Raw genomic sequence first — 21,909 nt, 5'->3', positions numbered from 1 at the left:
TTGTGTTCTGAATGAAGACTGAAATAAGAGCCATGGTCTTTGAAAAGTAAAAACACAGACCAAATCTTCTTTCAAGGAGTTTTAAATGTGGAGTATATGTCAGAACTAACCCATGTTTGTTTGCCCTGTGAAAATGTAATACAAATCTTTGGTTAAAGGATCACACAACATCTCAAGAAAGAAAACTCTCTCAACAGTTTCTGGGACAATCAATATCGACTTGACATGTATGAGAGCAGCACTCTCTGACGAGCCATGTAACAACTGACAAGGAATGTAGCCACAGCATCCCGGGAGTGAGCTCACCCATTAGAAACACATCAGTAGACAACTATCTACAAATAGAAAACAGCACCACATACATCAACAGACAACAACAGGACTAAGCTCCTTGGAATTCTTAAGTGAAACAGGTAACAAAGTGAAAAAAAAGGTCTTAAAAATATAAATGCATGGCGGATGCCATTGGGACTGTCAAACAACTAATTACTGACATCAGCCACTTGAGACGTCTCTTGCAATGGATTTTGATTAATTTTCCCTTAACAATGCATGAGTATTTACGACAGTATAAACCCTTGCAAGCTGGATTATATTCCAGGTTTCCACAGAGTGACCTTAGCACTAAGAAGATGACATTCTCTAACTTCCTATGGCTATGTCTATGGAAAGTCTCTTCTGTTTCAAATGTTTATTCCATTGAAGAGAGTGATAGACGATGGTTTTGATGGAATCTGTTGTTAACCTTTTCGAGGTTGCATGATGAGAAAACACTTTGTGTCATTTCCTGATCTGGTAAACAACACTCTGATTGTTCAGATGAGAAGTTGTTCTGACGTGACCCATACTCTCTGATTGGTCAGATGAGAGGTCGTTCTGACGTGACCCGTACCCTCTGATTGGTCAGATGAGAGGTCGTTCTGACGTGACCCATACTCTCTGATTGTTCAGATGAGAAGTTGTTCTGACGTGACCCATACTCTCTGATTGGTCAGATGAGAGGTCGTTCTGACGTGACCCGTACTCTTTGATTGGTCAGATGAGAGGTCGTTCTGACGTGACCCGTACCCTCTGATTGGTCAGATGAGAGGTCGTTCTGACGTGTCCCCTACCCTCTGATTGGTCAGATAAGAGGTCGTTCTGACTTGACCCGTAATGGAAAGTCCTCAGATTTAAGTTTAGTGGTAGTGAAAACTAAGATCTGATTTTAATGAGATGGGACATTATGTAACTTCTGAGGAACACAGGATCAGACTGAGGACTTTTGTAACTATGGACCAGGCCCAGGATAAGACCTATGAATTTCATAACGGAGGAACGGGCACTGGTGACTTGAGTGTGTACTGGCATTTAACTGGGCTATCAAACAGAGCAAGCCACACCCCTGTCTAATCAAACACCATTGTGTTTGTGTTTGTGAAATGCAGCTGTAACAACCTGAGTGGGAGCATATTGCTAATGTTGAAGTTTGACAAAATGCCGATGCAAGGTTTCCTCTCAAGGCCATGACTTCATTGTAAAAGGAAGAACAATTGATTATGAATCAGTTGCAGTGTGTTCAGTATGAAAGTTGGTATAGTTATGAAAATAACAGGACTATTTACTGTAAAAATATACATCTGAGGACCACATATGAATGACAACTTTAAAATAGGATAAATGTGATACCATTTCAGACGGAATTGTCAATCACAACAATGAAGAAAATCCAACTAGCAAAGGTTAACGATGTATACAGACTTCATAATGAGTATTCAAGGAATGTCGGAGCATCTGTGGCGGCGGTGGCGGTACTTCCAACCACCTCAACTCGGGTCACTGGTCCGGCAGTTCAGGAATTCAGTCTGCACTTGGCCAGGAAGAGAGAAATGTTCTTGCAGAGCTCGAGGTCGGTGTCTTGTGGGAAGAGACAGATCTGGTTCTCCAATGAACACATGGCCTTGAAGTTCTTGGCGCACGGCTTGCCTTTTATCTGCATCTTGATGTGCGAGTCCAGTTTCTTGTTGTTCTCATCCACAAACATTATGCGTCGCTTGCCCTGGAAGGAAGACACGTATAGAGAAAAAGTGATTGAGTCAGCTTTAGGGACTTTTTGGGAATCATTCCATTACCAGGGAAGAACAGTGAGACTGACGAACCAACACCCACACATTGTACCCAGTGGGAAACCCAGGTTTGGGAGACTGACAAACCAACACCCACACATTGTACCCAGTGGGAAACCCAGCTTTAGGAGACTGACGAACCAACACCCACACACTGTGCCCAGTGGGAAACCCAGCTTTAGGAGACTGACGAACCAACACCCACACATTGTACCCAGTGGGAAACCCAGCTTTAGGAGACTGACGAACCAACACCCACACATTGTACCCAGTGGGAAACCAAGCTTTAGGAGACTGACGAACCAACACCCACACATTGTACCCAGTGGGAAACCCAGCTTTGGGAGACTGACAAACCAACACCCACACATTGTACCCAGTGGGAAACCAAGCTTTAGGAGACTGACGAACCAACACCCACACATTGTACCCAGTGGGAAACCCACCTTTTGGAGACTGACAAACCAACACCCACACACTGTACCCAGTGGGAAACCCAGGTTTGGGAGACTGACGAACCAACACCCACACATTGTGCCCAGTGGGAAACCCAGATTTAGGAGACTCACGAACCAACACCCACACATTGTACCCAGTGGGAAACCCAGCTTTAGGAGACTGACGAACCAACACCCACACATTGTACCCAGTGGGAAACCCAGGTTTGGGAGACTGACAAACCAACACCCACACATTGTACCCAGTGGGAAACCCAGCTTTGGGAGACTGACAAACCAACACCCACACATTGTACCCAGTGGGAAACCCAGCTTTAGGAGACTGACGAACCAACACCCACACATTGTACCCAGTGGGAAACCCAGCTTTGGGAGACTGACAAACCAACACCCACACACTGTACCCAGCGGGAAACCCAGGTTTGGGAGACTGACGAACCAACACCCACACACTGTACCCAGTGGGAAACCCAGGTTTGGGAGACTGACAAACCAACACCTACACACTGTACCCAGTGGGAAACCCAGGTTTGGGAGACTGACAAACCAACACCCACACATTCTTCCCAGTGGGAAACCCAGCTTTGGGAGACTGACAAACCAACACCCACACATTGTGCCCAGTGGGAAACCCAGGTTTGGGAGACTGACGAACCAACACCCACACATTGTGCCCAGTGGGAAACCCAGATTTAGGAGACTGACGAACCAACACCCACACATTGTACCCAGTGGGAAACCCAGCTTTAGGAGACTGACGAACCAACACCCACACACTGTACCCAGTGGGAAACCCAGGTTTGGGAGACTGACGAACCAACACCTACACACGTTGTACCCAGTGGGAAACCCAGGTTTGGGAGACTGACGAACCAACACCCACACATTGTACACAGTGATTGACATCATGAGCATCGATCCACACAATTGGGATACAATGACATGCCTCAACCAAGACAGCGAGCCCAACCCCGCGATCATGTTAGGGCAAGCATAGTCGCCTTGTGGGTTGCTGAAGAATGATTCTAACCCAGATCTTCATGGGTAGTCACAACAATCATGTACAGCTGCCCCATTCATACCTCTAGGGTCATCTTTTTGTCCAGCGACGTCCCTCCAAGGTTGACAGCAAAAGCCTTCACAGTTGGGTCAAAATCTTCAATCACACGACTCAAAGACGAGAGAATCTTCTCCTGAACAAAACATTAGGTAGGAAACTTCTGTCAGCTGCATTACATGATGAACATAAAGTGTGTATAATGTGTGTATAATCATATTGTGACAAACAGTGAATTGTTTCAACATTAGCAATAAACATAGGAATGAAGGACATATTGGAAATCTTGTAAATGTATTCCAGGTGGTAGAAAGATGAAATTTTCTTGTAGCAGACTGAAAATTATACTTTAAGTTGAAAATTCAGATGGAGTCAAAATGTTTTCACTTACAGCTGGCTCCTGGGGATCCTCGATATATTCTGTCAGATTCAGTCTGTGGATACAGTACTGGCCGAGCTCTATCTCCTCTATGGTGTTCTCATCTGAACAAATAATACACCACAGACGGATATTAACCAAGAACAAATAGTGACATAGAAATACCCCTCCAAATGTTTGAAACTCTACTTGCCACTTATGATACCGGTACCTTTAACATTGAAGAAACTGACCCAGATTAGTCCTTAGGATACCGGTACCTTTAATATTGAAGAAACTGACCCAGATTAGCCCTTAGGATACCAGTACCTTTAACATTGAAGAAACTGACCCAGATTAGCCCTTAGGATATCGGTACCTTTAACATTGAAGAAACTGACCCAGATTAGCCCTTAGGATACCGGTACCTTTAACATTGAAGAAACTGACCCAGATAAGCCCTTAGGATACCGGTACCTTTAACATTGAAGAAACTGACCCAGATAAGCCCTTAGGATACCAGTATCATCAGCATTGACAAAACTGGTCCAGGTTTGCAGGATGGTGTTAAATTCCATGGTGTGACCCTCCTTTTCATCCCTTGTGCACATGGAATTTGTAAATCACTGATCACTGGTCAGTGAATAGAGCCAATAGTTCAAGAAAAATACGAGAAACACATCTCTTGAGATTGTCCAAGTTCGTCTAGAGACGAGAGTTAGTGAGTGTGTGAACTTTGCTTAACGCTCCTTTGAACAATATTCCTGTAATAGACTTCATGTCAGCTTGATGTGGAAGGAAAGCCCCATGTGATGCAGTATGGGTAGTGCTGACAAACTTAGACATCTAATCACGGTGAATCTGGTATTCAAATCCACAATCATCTGTTCCTGGCATACATACTTTGGTGACAACTCTGCACAGTGAAATGCAGCGGCTTTGGCAACACAGCCACCCATTTCCCCCCTCTCACCTGGATGTCTTAGCAACCACAACAGTTTTAAACACTCACCAAAAGCAAAGATGATGACAGTGTCTGCGTTAGCACAGTTTGTGAGCTGCAGGTCGGAGAACACTTCACACATTCGTGACCAGATCAGATCCAACATCCCACACGAAACATCAATGTTGACGAGGCGGCCAGTCTTCTGGAAGTAGTCCACAAATGGCCGCACGCTACTGTCAAAGAGGGTGGCTCGCCTCTGGGGAAACAACATAAATCACATTCACAGAAACGAAAAAATAACTTGTCCCCCCCCCACCCAACACAATCTGTACTTCATCAACAAGTCCGAAGCACAGTCTGTTTCTTGACTAATCCTGCCCTGTCTGAGCTATATGATGGATGCTTTTAAAAAAGCAAGTCTAAACCTGACAATCGGTTGACTGATGTGATGAAGAAGGACTGAGTACAAGGACATGTTATCAGACTGGTTAACAAGCCTGACCACCAGATCCAGGGCTAATTTTAAGGTGGCGTCTTGTGCTTTTAGCCGCTAAATTTGAAAACAGGACCACATTTCCAAATACAATGGGGCATTTTAACATTGTGTTGTATGGGCAAGTGCGGGGGTACCTCTGGAGTATTTCAAATTTTCACATAAAATGAATCCTGCAGATCCATTTAGTCGCCTCTTGTGACTACTAGTATAGGATGATGCTGGAACCTCTCCTGACCCGGCATTCCCATGAAGCTGAACTGTATATCAGACTTGAAAAATTAGCTAAGTAATCCCATATGTTCAGATTACCTGCGTATCTTCAAGTCATCTGTTTAGCAGTATCTAATCTGTGCTAACCAGTGAGGAGAATGGATAGTTTCCTTTTCACCTGAAACTTATTTGCAATGGAGCATGGTCCATAATTTGGGGGTGTTTATGGGGGAAGCCATCAGATTTCTAAAATTTGGTGTTACTAAAATTCGCGGATCTGGGGAAGATGGAAGATTCTCATCCCTGGAGCCTATCCTAATCACATCTGTTCAGCAGTGTGTAATCTGCCCTCACCTTGGTTCTGCCTGAGTCAGCTTCATCACTCTTGGCCGCCTGGTTCCCTCCCTCCTTCTTGCTCTCCGCCTCCGGGGCCTTCACACACTCTGGCTCATTCTTCTTCTTCACCATCTTGTCCAGGGGGATGGAAAAGTTGATGGCGAACGATACCGGAAACTGGAGACAATCAACACCTCAACATTTTCCACATGAAAATGACACCACATTTCAGACAATAAAGTCATTTTTTGGGTTGAAACGCTGAACACAACTGACATCTAAATGACGCCACATTTCGGAAAAATAAAGTGCAATTTTATTGAAACGTTCAATAGGGTTCGCATATTGACACCTAAATCGTATTACACTATATCGCTATACTGAGTGCAATACATATTTGGACACAAATTTGTAAACTTAAAATTTAAATTGTATATTTATAAAACCTTACGCTATCTCACAATATGCATTTCTTCCTTCTTCTTTCGACCCTTATGTGGAATAAAGTTTCCAGCCTCTAAAAACATTTCCCCCAAACACATCCCAGCATCACCATGGACACCACCCAAACACGCATGGTCACACATTGAAATCCTAAGCGTTGTGACCCAACACCAACTAATCACCTGCCTCCCCTGCCTCATCATTCTTCCTTAGAGGTGCCAGGCTGGAGGGGCTGTGATGCGGGGATGGCAGGGAGGGCATACAGCTTGGGAGATGTCATATAAGTATTATAAATATACAATTTAATGTAAAATTTACAAAGTTTCAAACTTATCTTATCTCACACTATGCATTTATACCCCGGTTGGACAGTGGGGTGCAGATACCCAAGCCCATATAGACTACAACCAACTGGTGCTAACAATAAGCCATAACACTTAGAACTTGTGAGTGGCTAAAGACAGGCCTCAAAGTTTCAACTGAAATGGTCGCCAAAGCAACCTAAATTTCAATTTGTCTACTGTCTAAAATTCAGAGGTAGGCAAATGACTACCTTGAAAAATATCTTGTGGCGACTAAATTCTACTGCTACACATCTGTAGACACAAAGATAAATAACAGTTGACCTTGGAAGACACCTCTGTTAGTTATTGTACTCGCAAATAATTCCTCCTAAAGTCAACAATGAACTGAAATACATAAATATTAATGTAATTAGAACTTTATTTAAGTTGATAGTTTATTGGATAAGCAAGGATATAACGCAAGTACAGTTTCCACTAATATACAATTCCAAGACTAATACTATGACTTGTACATATAATAGTTATTTGATAAAAAAAATAATTTCAAATGCTTTTGGCTACCTACAATATTGGCTTGACTTCTTGATTTTACCACTGGCTACTGGAAAAAAATACTTGTAACCATATGACTACTTGGTAAATATTTAAACTTTGAGGCCTGAAAGACATCATAAAAGGCGATGTGACCCTATGCGCTAGTCGGACGTAACAGCGTGAGATCAGGTATAACACCATAACAGGCGATGTGACCCCTATGCGCTAGTCGGACGTAACAGCGTGAGATCAGGTATAACACCAAAACAGGCGATGTTACCCCATAACGCTAGTCGAACGTAACAATGTGAGGTCGGGTATAACACCATAACAGGCGATGTTACCCCATAACGCTAGTCGAACGTAACAATGTGAGATCGGGTATAACATGAGTCACATGGTTTCAAGTAGGACATTGTTACAAGAATGACCATGGAGCTTTGAATAGAGATCTATTCAGCGTACGACTTATAACCGTTCCGGAAGTGGTCTCCAGATAATCTGTCCTACGAGGCAGACCACACCACTATCTCCGACAGACCATAGGGTGAGCCAGCTCGGGACCTCTTTTAATGTTTCGTCCAAACTAACAATCACACCCACGGGATTGAAGCATGATAATACGAGAAGAGGAACGATTAACACCATCCAGAGTCTCTACAGATGAGGTGTCTTACCTCCACTGGATGCTCAGTCTGGGAACACCAATAATGACAATAAACAAAGGAGGATGTGCCAATGATGAATCTGCATGTACAGGATACGCAGTATTTGGAAGAAGGAGCTGGTACATAGTATCGTGTATATGTGCTGATGAGCACCCGTCCACTGTCGAGCCAGGACCAAGATACCAAACTGTTGGAGGCCCTGAACATCGGTGACGGAGTATCACGTAGACAGTTCGAGCAGTGGAGGGACTTGGAGCAACAACGGTGGAGTGAAAGGGTTAGATTACCCGTGTATTGTCATGATTTTACGACAGCTTAAAAAAATCTATGTTATTTGGATTTGGATATTGTGTTGTGTCATGTTTATAATTACATAGATTATCATCATCAGCTGTGTGCTTGTGCTGCACTAGAGAGTGTAAGTGTATATTGCTGGGGCAGGGTGTTGGCCCGGCTGGGATTGAAGAGTCTACCTTTTTTAATATAAAGACAAACCACAGGGATGGGATCAAAATGATTTATTCATGAGCCCAAGGTGCCCTCATGTGGGCCTCGTGATGACTACTTATGTACCGGTTTTCGTGTTTGATGGCTTTGCCATACCCTCATTTTTTGGGTGTCTGTAAACAGACCAAAGTTCCATGTCTAAATTGACAAGGGGGTCTTCCAAAAAGTCCACCCATTTTACAAATGGTGGGGGTGTTATGATAACTGGGCTGTATGTGGGTGATTTGGGTGGTGAGTATCCAGTTGTGTGGTGGCCTAGGTGATTCATTTAGAGATGGTGTGAGATATAAATCCTCTGCTAGGGATATGAATTTGGATCCTGCCACATCCTGTGATACTGCAGGCAATCGTGGCATCCTATAGTTGTGGGTGCCGATTGTGATGTCTTAGAGATTGATGTTACGTTAAGTAGTGCTGTGATGTCACAGCTTGAGTTTAAGTTGTGACGTCATATTCGTACTTGTGTATCAGAATTGGGTTCATGTGGGAGAATGAGCCAGTAAGACCTCATGTTGTTGTTCCAGAGAGACACAAAGACAGTGAAGGAGGGGGGTAACTTCTGTCATTTTTACAGGCCGTGGATTTAGGCTAAAAAAAAAATATTCTTGGTTCTCAGGCACCACCGCATCATAATAAAGTCAGCCGCACGTTTCGTTTTTATTTCCATTTTCAACGAAACAAAATTCTTAAAAATTCTGCGTCTCGAACACCAAACCCAGCAGTGAAATGCTACAATACTTATAAACAATGCGTTCCAATATAACATGCAGTTACTTCCCTTTTCATGTGCACTGCTTTACTGCGTATCTCGTGTGTTATGGTCATGGCGGCAATAGGAGTTTGTGTGCTTGTTTTGTTGTTTGCAAATTTGGTCAATGAAAACATTAAATTTGCGATACAACATCACTAGACATGATGATGGTATTCAAATGCAAATTCAATGGTATTTGTGTACTGTATGCGGGACAGTGCTTCATATGCAGAGGTTAAGATTTACATGTGTGTTTGTCTCTTAAATAAGTGGGAAATCGATGCTAATTTATATACCCTGTCTATAAAGCCAATCAGAATGAAGCACGTCACCAGTGCATTCACACTCCCTACATTTGCAATAAAAACGTGTTTGTCTTCCGCAGAAAAAAATTCCATCGTATCCCTTCAGCGAATTCAGGGAAAAGAACAGAATAAAACAATTAAACTTGGCTAATACAAATTTGGAAATTTAAAACATCACTAGACATGATGATTTACTGATTAAATTGTATTTCCTGTTCTGATTGGCATTGTTTTATATGCAGAAATTAAGATTACCGTGCGTCTTGTCTCGTAAACTAAGCCAGTAGTAGCAATCAGCTGTACACACATTTCTCAGAATCTACCCAATAATATAATTTTAAAGAATTTTGATACAATGAGCGGAAGAATTGTATCTGAAACTATTATTTTATCAGAAACAATTTATTCCAATATCATGTTAGTTCAGCTGATCACCATTGCCAGATATTTTTTTCGTATGGAAGAATTTGAACAATCACCATCAATGCTCCCGCGCCCGCGATTGTGAAAACTTTATGTTGACATATAATGGTCAAACTACAACAAATATGACTTTCAGCAATTCAGTGTATGGCATTTATGATATATATATCCATTCTCTATCTACTTAAGTTCTTTTCAATGCGTCAATAGGGGTAATATGACCGTGGTTGCTGTAAATAACGGTGAGTTGTGCGATCTTCCAATCACTTTACATACGATTTCACCAAAAAGAATTGAAACAATATTGAATGAAATGTTGAATGAAATATCTAAAACAGATTAAAAACATAAGTCCAGATATATTATAAACTCTTTTTACAATCAGACAGTGTAATTACATAATACATTTGCTAGTTTGTACACATACAAAATAAAGAAAGAAGCCACCCGCCCACACGATATTTTCAAAAGCTACTGAGAACCATTTTTATTTCAGCCTTATCATGATCCTCATCCTCAATTAGTGTTGTAGATGTTGTTACGAATGAGGAGGTAGCTCTGCAGAAAAAAATGATGTATTCTCAAGAACTCAATCCACGTCAGGTGGCAGGGGAGTCAGGTGATTAGTTTGTGTTGGGTCACAACGCACAGGATTACAGTGCTGTGACCCATCTGCTTGGGTGGTGACCATGGTGATGCTGGCATGTGTTTGGGCAAAATGTTTTTAGAAGCTGGAAACTTTATTCAAGCACGTTTCCACATAAGGATCGAAAGAAGAAGGAAAAAATGCAAAGAGTGAGATAGGATAAGTTGAAAAATCTTTTTCTTTAAATTTAGTTGATTTGATTTTAATTGATTTGGATGATAATCAAACTGACCTATGTGAAACTTTATATATGAATTGTCAAAAACTTAAATTTGGATAAATCATTGAATATGTCAAGGTTTAGACATTGTAATCATTGTTGTGTTTGAAATGGAGACATTGTCTCTGTATAGTATGTTTATAATAATACCTGGCAGATGGACATCTACAACACAAGTAAGGCAAACAAAGCAGTTTCTGGACTTCAACTCAACCCGCCAACACCCTAAAATTCTCAATCATAGAACCTTCGTAACATCAGACAATCACACTACCTTGCACGAAGACAACTTACAAATGTCTCAAAGTTCTTCAGTTCAAAGGTGGGGTCCTTGACAAGGCCAGCGCTGCGGACAAGCCCCCTGAGATTGGGCATCAGATCGATGACATAGCTGCCCTGCTTGTCTGCCTCCACCTCTTTCTTGATTTCATTCAGGGCCCATCGCAGCGTGATCTTCTCCGGGCTCTCCTGTACATGATAGACAACAGAAGCATGACCAGTGATCCAACTAGTGACACATCACAATCTGCTGTTTCAGGTGAAACCTATATGACATACATGCAGACAATTAGTCTTGACTTCCTTCCCAAAAGTCAAAATATTACTGTTGGCACATAACACCAGAAATGTCAACCAATCGGCAGTGAAATATGCCATTAGGTCCCTTGATTACAATACTGTGTCATACAAAGTGGCCAGTGCATTTTTTATTCTTGACTTTAATTTCGGTGAAAGAGTTTGGACAGATCTGCAGATTACCTACACTCCAACCACAATCAAATTACCGCTACTGATGCCTTGAAACAAACCTTGTTTCTCAGAAAATTAATTTATGTATCATAAATTGAATATTAAAAATCCTAAATGGTATCATTTCAGCAGGACTTGACACAGCCACTTTTTGCCAATCTAACACAAGTGAAAGTTTTCTCCCAAAGTGTTGTAATATATATACAATACACCAACTGTGCCAGCTGATACGTATCACGATACCTTGTTCACGATCTGATATGTATCAGGATACTTGTATGTGCTCTTATCTGTGGTGCATAAGCCATCTTTTTCATAGACAGAATACTAGTAGTATATACCTGGCACACAAACGATTTACAGCTGGCAGTGTCAAGTATGGCACAATGGATGAAAATATTTACTTTTTCTCTATTAACGTCTATTAATTTTCACTACTAATTAAGGTTTGGTGTAACAGCCATTAAAGTAAACATTTAAGGTAAGAATCAATATTTTTTACTTAGTGTGCGACTGTGATTGGTACTTGTATCGGAAAGTAAAATATCGCTATCCACCAATGCAATCTCATTAAAATCAGATCTTAGTTCTCGCTACCGCTAAACAAAGATCTGAGGACATCCCATTACGGGTCACGTCAGACCGACCTTGCGCCGACCAATGGAATGACCAATCAGAAGGCAGCTTTCTCGTGCTTTACGGTACTAATTTCAAACTGGCGACTACGCTTCGAAACATATTTTGACAAATTCTCGATTACAAATTAATCGAGGTTGCATGATTAGAAATCACATTCTGACTGTGACTTTCATAATCTGGTAAGCAATGCTCTGATTGGTCGGATGAAAGGTCGTTTTGATGTGACCCCTAATGGGATGTCCTCAGATCTTTGTTTAGCGGTAGCGAGAACTGAGGTCTGATTCTAATGAGATTGTCCACCGATGCATTGGTGTATCATCCCAGCACTAATAAACAACAGAAGTGAAATGAATTGTGGACTTCTTGGATTCAGCGCAGTGTCCATCAATGTTAAAAAAAAATGAAACAAGTCATACTCCTCATTATTTGCCTATGGCTTAATTAATTAGCAAGTGCTGAGAAAAATAACTGTTTAACCAGCAATGCAAATTCTCTGACATCATTTCCTGTGGTGTCAAAACCTTACAAGTTATATAACCACCATTCTTCCTCATTCTGCAGGCTGACTGCTTCTAAGACTAGTAAGAGTGCTTAATGAGGTAGCTCTGATTGAGTCTGATCATTATACATCACGTACAAATAGACATGCACAGATCTCTTCAAAGTTTATGGTGGGTTGTCTTGCCAATTGTTTCTGAAGGACCTAAGAGCCGAGATACAAAATGTATCTTGTAACCAAACTAAATCTACTTCTTTTCACAAAGAAAAAGATTTTGTTTCTGTGCTATAATAACCCAAACTAAATATGAATGAAGATAATTTCCAGGGTTAGAAATTGGCACTAGTCCTTGCCTAACTGCCCAATAGTTAAGGTATCATAAGGACTAGTAGATAATTGCCATTTTTAAGGGTTTTGCTATATATTATCATTAAAAGGACTAGTGGACCAAAAGTGTTAGTTTCTACCGCTGATTTTGTGCTATAAGAACATCAGTGGAAAGAGTGTGCCAGGGCAAACACAAAATCAATGACTATTCCATCAGGCGCAGTATAAACAATACTGCACGGAAATGTCTTTAAGCCACTTTGGGATTTAGCATGCCTCAGCTATCAGAATACTTCTTAACCTCCAGTGTTTCCATGCTATGCAACATATGATGACAATGTAGGTTACTGACAAGGACAAATAATGTCCCGCATCAATAGCATCTAATTGGAATGCTGCAATGATCAGATCAATACTTGAACATGCTCCTGACAACAGCATCCCATTACCATTGATTATCAATACACTTCCTCTGAGAGACCCAAACCACTCTATTCATAAACTAAATGGTAACTAGAACTATGTTTGCGAAACATTCCACCCATCTGTCCTGTTGGTAGATGTCCTCCATGGACAGAACACATGTAGACAGATTCTAGTGTGATTCCCATCAAAATCAATCAAGCCCAGTGGTAGAAATTGGCACTAGTCCTATGGTCCTTGCCAAAATTGCCCAATAGTTAAGGTATCACAGGGACTAGTAGAAATTTGCCCTTTTTAAGGGTTTGCTATATGTGATCATTTTAAGGACTAGTGGACAAAAACAGTTTGTTTCTAACGCTGCTGAAGCTTATAAGTCAAGGGATTTTTTATCTATGACCCTATTGTTCAAAGTGAGAGATCTAGGGAATCCCAAGATTTAAATACTGTAGGAGAAAACCTCAAGAACCAACATTGTACACACTGGGTTCAGATTACACTACATTTACAACAGCATGGGTAGGTGGGTGGGTTGTTTGGGTGGGGTGGGAAATACCAGCAACTATGTCGGAGAGCTACTGAAAGTTGCAGTGTTCAGTATACATGTATATTTCATGTGTGTTTTTTCTTATTTGACGAACACTGAGTACCACTGAACATGTTATGGTCAGCACGTCGAAAAGGGTCGCTCAGGTAATAGGAACCACAATTTTGGCCTAAACAAATGAGACATGCATCTAAAAGAAGGAAAAGTTACCTGTAATGGTTTGAAAATAAATTGTCAAGTTCTATTTCAAGGCATTATGTACAGGTGACGTCTTCTGAAACCATTGTTAGCTTAAAAGTACAATGCAAAGGTAAAACAAACGTCAAAGATTTAAGAATACATACATTTCCCAAATAGATTTGATTTTCTGTAGGAATTAATCTCCAGCAAGAAGGCAACATGGCTGTCTATGATTAGTATCATGTCAATGGTAGCAACTGTGTGATGTGATTATCAGTTTCTAAAAGAAGAGACCTTCTGGGGTCTTTGAGGTTTACTCTAATGTTATTTCAATGTAATCTCTAATCTTAACATTAGAGGTCTATGACCCCTTGACTTTCATGCCTAATTTCGAAAACTGATTGTGGTGTGATTGCTGTGCGTGCCAGTACACAAGAGACCTGCAATAGCTCAACAGGTCTACTTTTCACAAGCCATCAGAGCACCAGAGAATGTTTACAGTAAACGCTGCCACTGGTTAACTATTGGAGCAAAGAAGGCACAGAGGGAAATACAAACAGCATTGAGTGAGTGAGTGAGTGAGTGAGTTGGGTTTACGCTGCTTTGAACTGTATTCCAGTTACATTAATCACAGAGTGTCAGCTTAATGTGGGAGGAAAGCCCTATGTGATGCAGGTCTCACAAGATTACCACTTTAGTAAAATTAAATCCACGAGCATGAGCATGGTGCCAGTGCTGAAAAACCTTGAAACATAATCAAGGTGAACAGGGATTCAAACCCCAATCATGGGTTTCTTGGGTGACCAAGAGACTTAACTCTGCATGGTGAATTGCAGCACTTTAGAAGACATATAAGGTGTCATATGCAAAGTTTATTAGATCAAAAACACTTTTACTGGACTTTGGTTTCGGACTAGCAATCCCTGCCAAACCTGTTGGGTCTAGCTTGAACTTCTTTTTTTATAGATTTTACTCCTTTGACATTGGCTGTCACAAGCCAAGGTTTCTAGGCTAAAATACAGTGCAAGTTGCAGACTGTTGTAGAGATGAGATTGAAGATTGCTTACTACTATTAACTGCTGATCTACTAGGAGATATCACTACAAGGAAATTACATCACAATGCCTTGCAGGCCATTGTGACATCATCTGATACCATGACATCACAATCAAATGACATCACTTATCTCTCTACCACTGAAGCTGGTTGGAAAAAGGATTCTGGATGATAAATAGAATCTCACCCTTGTATCTTTGTACTCATTTGATGTCATTTAGGTGAGATTCTTTATATGCCAATCAGTGTTCATAATTAAGCGTGACATTAAGTCAAGTGGTCCTTGTCATAAGCCCAATGTTAAAAGTTGAAACTTTAGGGGTCCTTAGATTTAATTACCATAGCAGCAAATCTCAAGGACCCCATTACCCGGGTTACAAATCAACACTAGCCTGCTAGCCTGGGGCTACTACAAAATCCTGCAGGTTAGTACAAATCTCCCAATTTTCCCATTGTTTTAGCATTACAAGGGCATATCAAATCAAGCACCTGCGAAATGTCTGTCCCTGTAGATCACTCAGCTCACCTTCACATAGTCAATGATTTCCATTGTTGCTGATCCCCCAACTTCATCAGGATCTTTGGCCAACTCCTTCAGGATGAGTTTTTCCAAATTTATCAATCTGAATCCAAAGGTCTGGGTGAGGTCTTCCACAAGCTTCCCCTTCTTTGTGCCAGGACCTCCTGGAGAAAATATCAAAATAGGCAGTTTTTATTTCATCATTTGTTTGTTTGTTCCCACCATATCATAGCAGCATGTAAAGTATGATGCATAGGCTATACCATCAGGGTGGTCGGGCAGCCTAGTGGTTAAAGCGTTCACTAGTCACGCTGAAGACCCGGGTTCCATTCCACACATGGGCACAATGCGCGAAGCCCATTTCTGGTGTCCCCCACAATGATATTGCTGGAATATTGCTTAAAGCGGCGTAAGATCAAACTCATTCACTCACTCAACAGATATAGGCAGTAATTAGATACACAAAGGAACAATCTTCAAATCTTAAAAAAGATACAAGCAAAATTTCAAATAATTTCAGGATTTTTTTAAAACTAAATAGCCTCGGAAGGTGAACATGATAATTTTTAAAAGTCTTATCATCTTCATGGTTTGTATACCGGTACACTATGTTCTTCAATCACTCATGAAGATGATAATAGATGTGTGTCTAGTTCCAGTCAGCTGATGAAATGAGGCCATGTATAACTCACAAAGTCAAATGAGCCATACTTTGTGCATGAACTTTGTGCAAACCCTACCGTTGCCTAAGATTGAATCTATGTGTACGGCAGAGGCCACAAGATTATAGCAGAGCAAAAACATTATTATTAGGAATTTTTTCATTTCATTTATGAATACTGGCCTTGGAGATTAATGAACTTATTTGTCTGAGCCTTAAAAAACCAGTCAATCTAGTCCAAATCTTGTAGTTATAGTAACCTTGAAAATCACAGCTCAAAACTCTGTGATATCAAACTAGACAATTTAAAACTCGCACCTTTTAACATTTCACATTTTTGGGCAAGTGAACCAAACATGAAATTAGCTTTATTTAAAAAATATTTTCATTTAAAAAATAAACTCTTCATATCAGTTTAAAAAAATGAATTTCATTGCAAATCTACCGGGCCAAACTATGATACCAACAGATTAAGTTAGGTGTAACACTTACCAAAGACAAATATTATTTGTGGCTTATCTTCATGTAATTTAACTTCATTTCCAATACGAATGCTGACTTTCTGTCGATTGAACAAGAAACCAGTACTGCTCCTTCTCCTTGGGCCCGTCTCAGGTACACTCTTGCCGCATCCCATTGTCGAGTCTACAGGTAACTGACTTGTCCGTCCTGCAGCGATATTGATGAAGACACGAGTAGAAATACAACTAATTACACAAGCACGGGGGAACTCCATGAACCAATGATCATCAATGATTATCAACCTCCAGCGTTAGCAATTGGCACTAGTCCTATAGTCTTGCCAAACTGCCCAATAGTTAAGGTATCATAAGAGACAAGTGGAAATTTGCCATTTATAAGGTTTTCTCTAGATGTTATCATAACAAGGACTAGTGGACAAAAAATGTTAGTTTCTAGCGCTGACTGCAAGCAATATGTTGACAAGGACTTACAATAAACTGCATCCTTCCATTGCACACTTTGTTTTACATTAAGAGGCACCTTGGCGTCCTGAGGTTTGCTGTTATAGCATTTGAAAACACCTCAATCTTTACCTTTGAACATTAGGGTTAACATTTTGAACACTGTACAACTCCAAATTATTTCTTCAGCCAAATTAACCAATATTTCAGGTACCCATGACTACCACAAGTTCCATCATCACAAACAGGGGTCATCTACTTGTGAACAGCTCATTTCAGAGTAGTGTTATATTAAAGCAGCTAGATATTCTAAGAAATCAACTAGTCCCCTTACATTTTCACATTGTCTCTCGTGACTTTACTGTAGACAATGGCAATAAGACATTTTCATGAGTTTATCAACTCTTGAAAGGACATTCTTCAATATCTTTAGCAACTTGAAAAATATCTTCAGGACATTTTGGATGAAACCCTGGATCACTCTCAGACTAACTGACTGGGCATGTCTGCTATTTGGCTGTCATTACGTAGAGGCAGATGAGTGAAAATAGAAACTAATTTCTAACCCTGTTATGTATGCAAGCAGAAAGCACACAGATGTTTCAGGCCATTATATCCCAACATAAACTTCCAATTTCTGTGACAGTGATAAGAATCATTTATCCCATACTACCAAATTATCTAGTCTGTTAACAATAGAAATTGATGAACGTACAATTATTAACAATATGACTTAGATTGAAGTATTTAGGCTTTGATTAAACGTGTAATTTCAATTACGACAAACTGAATTGACCTAAAACAGTACGAGATGCGAGAAGCGTGGTCGTTGTCGTCACCAGCTGATTACAGAACTTAAAATACATGTTGGGTTTGTAGCATCCTCAAGAGCTTGACTTGGGGAGTACGACAGTCTCGGCTTTACCGTTTGGACCCCTATATCTTGGCAATGATTAAATCAAATATCAAAAATATTTAAGATGTTTGATTTCGTCATGTCACACAAACAAGGGTTTGGTATTTCCTGGTGTGATCCTGGGGTGTTCACCTTTCCATGCATCATATCGTGGATGTTGAACTTACAGCTTCGCTAGATGATACAGCGCTCCAAGAACAATGGCATTTTCACATTTTCACCAACAAAGATAATGATAACTCGAGTTCAGAGGCACATTTGATCAATTTTGCCTACACTATCTGTTGTCATGGCTGCGATTTATATTCGTCTGCTAAAAAGATGGAGATGGCGGTAAATTTTGTGACGTAGTGCACAAATATTACATGTACTACTTTCCTCACCACAACAATACATATTGTGCAAAGAACAACGTCTCCTGACGACCGACCGACTGAAAAATAAGCAAAATCTGACGAAAGCATTTAAGATAATACATTTTAGGCCATCCAATTCACTAGGGAATGTAAGGATGAGTTTCCGAGCATACTGGCATATCCTCGTATAGAGGGATCAGATGTAGGAATATATTGTGTAATTATATACCTTGACTATCTCTGGTTACTTGATTTATTACAGGGAGAGTTATTAAAATAGGGGTTGTCTTGATTACATATCCAGATTTATAGTCAAAATAAAAATATGTTTAAGCCATAAACCAAATACGCTCTTACAATGTCAGCACCAAAATGTCCCCGAATACAAAACGCCACGCGTCCCGTGTACAGTATATATATGTATTTAGTTATCGATATTCTATACAATAAATCGTGTTTTATACACAGTTAAAAAATAAATGCGACAACACCCTTTCCATAGCCACAAGAAATCTCTATGAATCACCATAGTGATGATACCAGGTGCTCGCGAAATGGTGAGCATATCCTGCCCAACCGCTGGCCCCCGTCACACACACAGTGATTGTGCATTATCGACATATCCTGTACTGTTAGACTTTGTGCATTTTTGCCGTTTCGATACACCGTACGTAACATCACAGACTTGTATACACATAGAGCATGTGCACACACATGCACGCACGAACGCACGCACGCACCACTCCACAAGTAACAGATATGTAGAAGTGCTTTTTCCTGAACGTAAATGCATACTAGTGTTTACTTATCTAGACAGCTTGCGACAGTCAACACACATGCATCCATGAATGTACGTCCGTTTGTTCTTTTTAACACAGACATGTTTTGTAAAGATATGTTGAAGTGTTCGTTCGCATATTTCATGTCGCTGGTATAAAACAAGTTTAAGCCACACACGTACATGTAAATGCACACACGTTTCTTAATATTACTATTTTAATCAACGTAAAAGAAACAGAGGGACAACTTCTTTATGGTGAGGAACACAACGTCTCGGAGTAGACACTTACTGAATGTGTGCTATTGAGGGCATATGCATGTACCTGTAAGAACAACAAAAGTAATATGACAACAAAGGTGGAAACTTCACAAGGAAAGCCAACAGATAATTAGCGTTGATAGGTGATTAGCAATAGACAATGGAGGCCAGGCCAACACTTTACAGTGATTAGCGCTGATAGTTATGGACAACTGGAAGCCAGGACTAAATTATCACTGATAGGTAATAGGCAATGGGAGGCCGGGGTAGTTAGCACTGTAATAGAACTGAAATAGCAATTGGCCTGTGGAAGCACTAGGCAGATAGTCTCTCTGGTCACGGTTCATGGCTGGCTGGCGTCTCCTGAAGTCAATGGCTTCTTGTAGTTTCCTTTGTAGCCAGTTGTTTTCATCTTCCCGAGGCAAGGGAGTTAACTGACTTTAAAAGTCCAGTTTCCACTTTTATAGTCAGTTAACTTCCTTGCCTCGGGAAGATGGTTGTTGTTGGTTGACAGGACTTTGGCGGCTTCCAACATTATGTCATGGTTTTGGTTCTTGAGTTAAAAGAAACAGTTAAAGAAGTTGTTATTATTATTGTTAAAGAAACTTAAGTTAAATGATTTGGCTAATTAACATATTTCATCTGAAACTGGACCAATATTTCTTTTCCACGGACCTCATAGGACCAGAGACCATATAATCTATTATATGGTCTGTGATAGGACACGATATTTGGCAAATAAACACAATGAAAGATATTCTCTCAATGCAGCATGCCACCTATATCCAACAACGCACCCGTCAATATACGGCACAGCACGTGGATCTATTGACTCTAGCATTGATAACTATAAGCACTGGTGTTTAGTAAGACATTGACGTCACTACATGACGTCATTATCATTATCACGTTATACATGTTGTCCAAGGTGTGCCTGCACAAAATTAGTCTCATTAGTCTAAGTGGTATTGCACAACTGAAAACCAATCCCAGCGCTCGGCACATAACTTGTCCATCAACTACCCCCGACCGACTCTGCTCGTTGTAGGTGCATGTGTACTATATAGCTACAACTAATTCATATTTACATTTATTAGTATAATGTTAAGCCCATATCGGCTGTTTTCGGCAGGTTACATTGCTCAAATATTAATGAAATGTAAATAGTGAATGTTCGTGTCTCATAGGCCCTGTGGTCGGATATTGCACTGTTAGCTTTTTATGTGATTTATCGTATCGTGAAATATGTGACACGTAAATATAATATTCACCTTCTTCTTCAAATATAGATTAGATCCGGTATAAAACTTAGAAAGGTATCTTTGTTTTAAATCTGATGTTTCACCGCTCCGTTTGGTAACTTCTCGCTTCTGTTTATTATTTAGGCCAACAAACTGGCAACGAAGCGTGTTGATTGGTAAAACAATTGAGGATTACTGGGGCTGTGTGACCGACTGGTCCGTTTTGACTGATTGCCTGTTTATTGTGTATTGCCTAAACTGCAGTGTATTTACTTTATCAACCCGCCGTTGTTCACCAACAATTGTTGTAAGAAAATATGTATGTAAGTAACGATAAGAGCTAGACTCACAGATTTGTCGCAACTTTCATCCCACGGGTTATTTAGACATGCCGGTTAATAATACATTCATTATATAAGGTGTTGGTTGTTTTTGGTTTGACTGCATGTTACATAAACTGTTATCATCTCTTGATAAAGCAAACATTACCAGTGTCTCTCTATAGAACCTGAAAGGAATCTCCACATGCACAAGCGTGTTAACCCCAGCTGCTGTGGTCACCTGGACATTTGGACAACCAGACATACATGACCCGTGGAAATATATGCAAGTATCGTACATGTTTGTAATAGATTGATGTGAATACTTTATCTAACACAACAAACCAACAGACAGGTGATAGATTGAGGCCGGTTGGGGTGTCTCAGGTTTTCTTTCTTTCCCCTGCCAAAGCGCTGTAATCTCTAAAGGTGACAGAAAAGAACACGACATTTAAACCAAAATAAATTTGATAAATTGCAAGGCAGCAGAATTGATTATGTTTGAAAAATTGATTTTCAAACTGATTTTAAATTGCAAGACCACGTTTGAACAGATAATGCACAACTGCTAAGCTAGAAGGGCGTTTGTGCCATAGCTTGTGCTGATTAAGCTCTACAGTTTGAAGAATACAATGTTGTTGCTTCACAATTTCTTTATTTCATTGCGACAGACGTTTGCCGGTTTTTAAACATATTAGTAGTTGTACACGTAGTAGTTTACTCATCATAACAAATTGTCACGTGAA

The 21,909-nt window shown here is 40.3% G+C and overlaps 1 protein-coding gene across 3 annotated transcripts; it reads right to left on the bottom strand.

Moving 5' to 3' along the window:
• Positions 1–1,781: 1,781 nt before the first annotated feature.
• LOC139461687 (uncharacterized) lies at positions 1,782–18,533 on the bottom strand. Of its 3 annotated transcripts, none has more exons than XM_071243149.1 (9): positions 18,340–18,533; positions 16,861–17,037; positions 15,714–15,871; positions 11,064–11,237; positions 5,985–6,143; positions 4,991–5,180; positions 4,012–4,103; positions 3,646–3,756; positions 1,782–2,038 (listed from the first exon to the last, which is right to left on the bottom strand). In XM_071243149.1, exons 2-9 carry the CDS (start codon positions 17,003–17,005, stop codon positions 1,832–1,834), a joined length of 1,236 nt encoding a protein of 411 aa, XP_071099250.1. In that variant the 5' UTR covers positions 17,006–17,037; positions 18,340–18,533; the 3' UTR covers positions 1,782–1,831. The 3 variants fall into 3 exon arrangements, with proteins under 3 accessions (XP_071099250.1, XP_071099249.1, XP_071099247.1); XM_071243148.1 differs by having other exon boundaries at positions 18,375–18,533; XM_071243146.1 differs by lacking the exon at positions 18,340–18,533 and adding an exon at positions 18,088–18,163.
• Between the last annotated feature and the right edge of the window lie 3,376 nt (positions 18,534–21,909).

This window comes from Haliotis cracherodii, unplaced genomic scaffold (assembly GCF_022045235.1).
Source record: "Haliotis cracherodii isolate W230 unplaced genomic scaffold, xgHalCrac1.p SCAF_15, whole genome shotgun sequence".
In the NCBI taxonomy this organism is placed as follows: domain Eukaryota; kingdom Metazoa; phylum Mollusca; class Gastropoda; order Lepetellida; family Haliotidae; genus Haliotis; species Haliotis cracherodii.
This window is presented reverse-complemented; position numbering and strand designations above follow the sequence as displayed.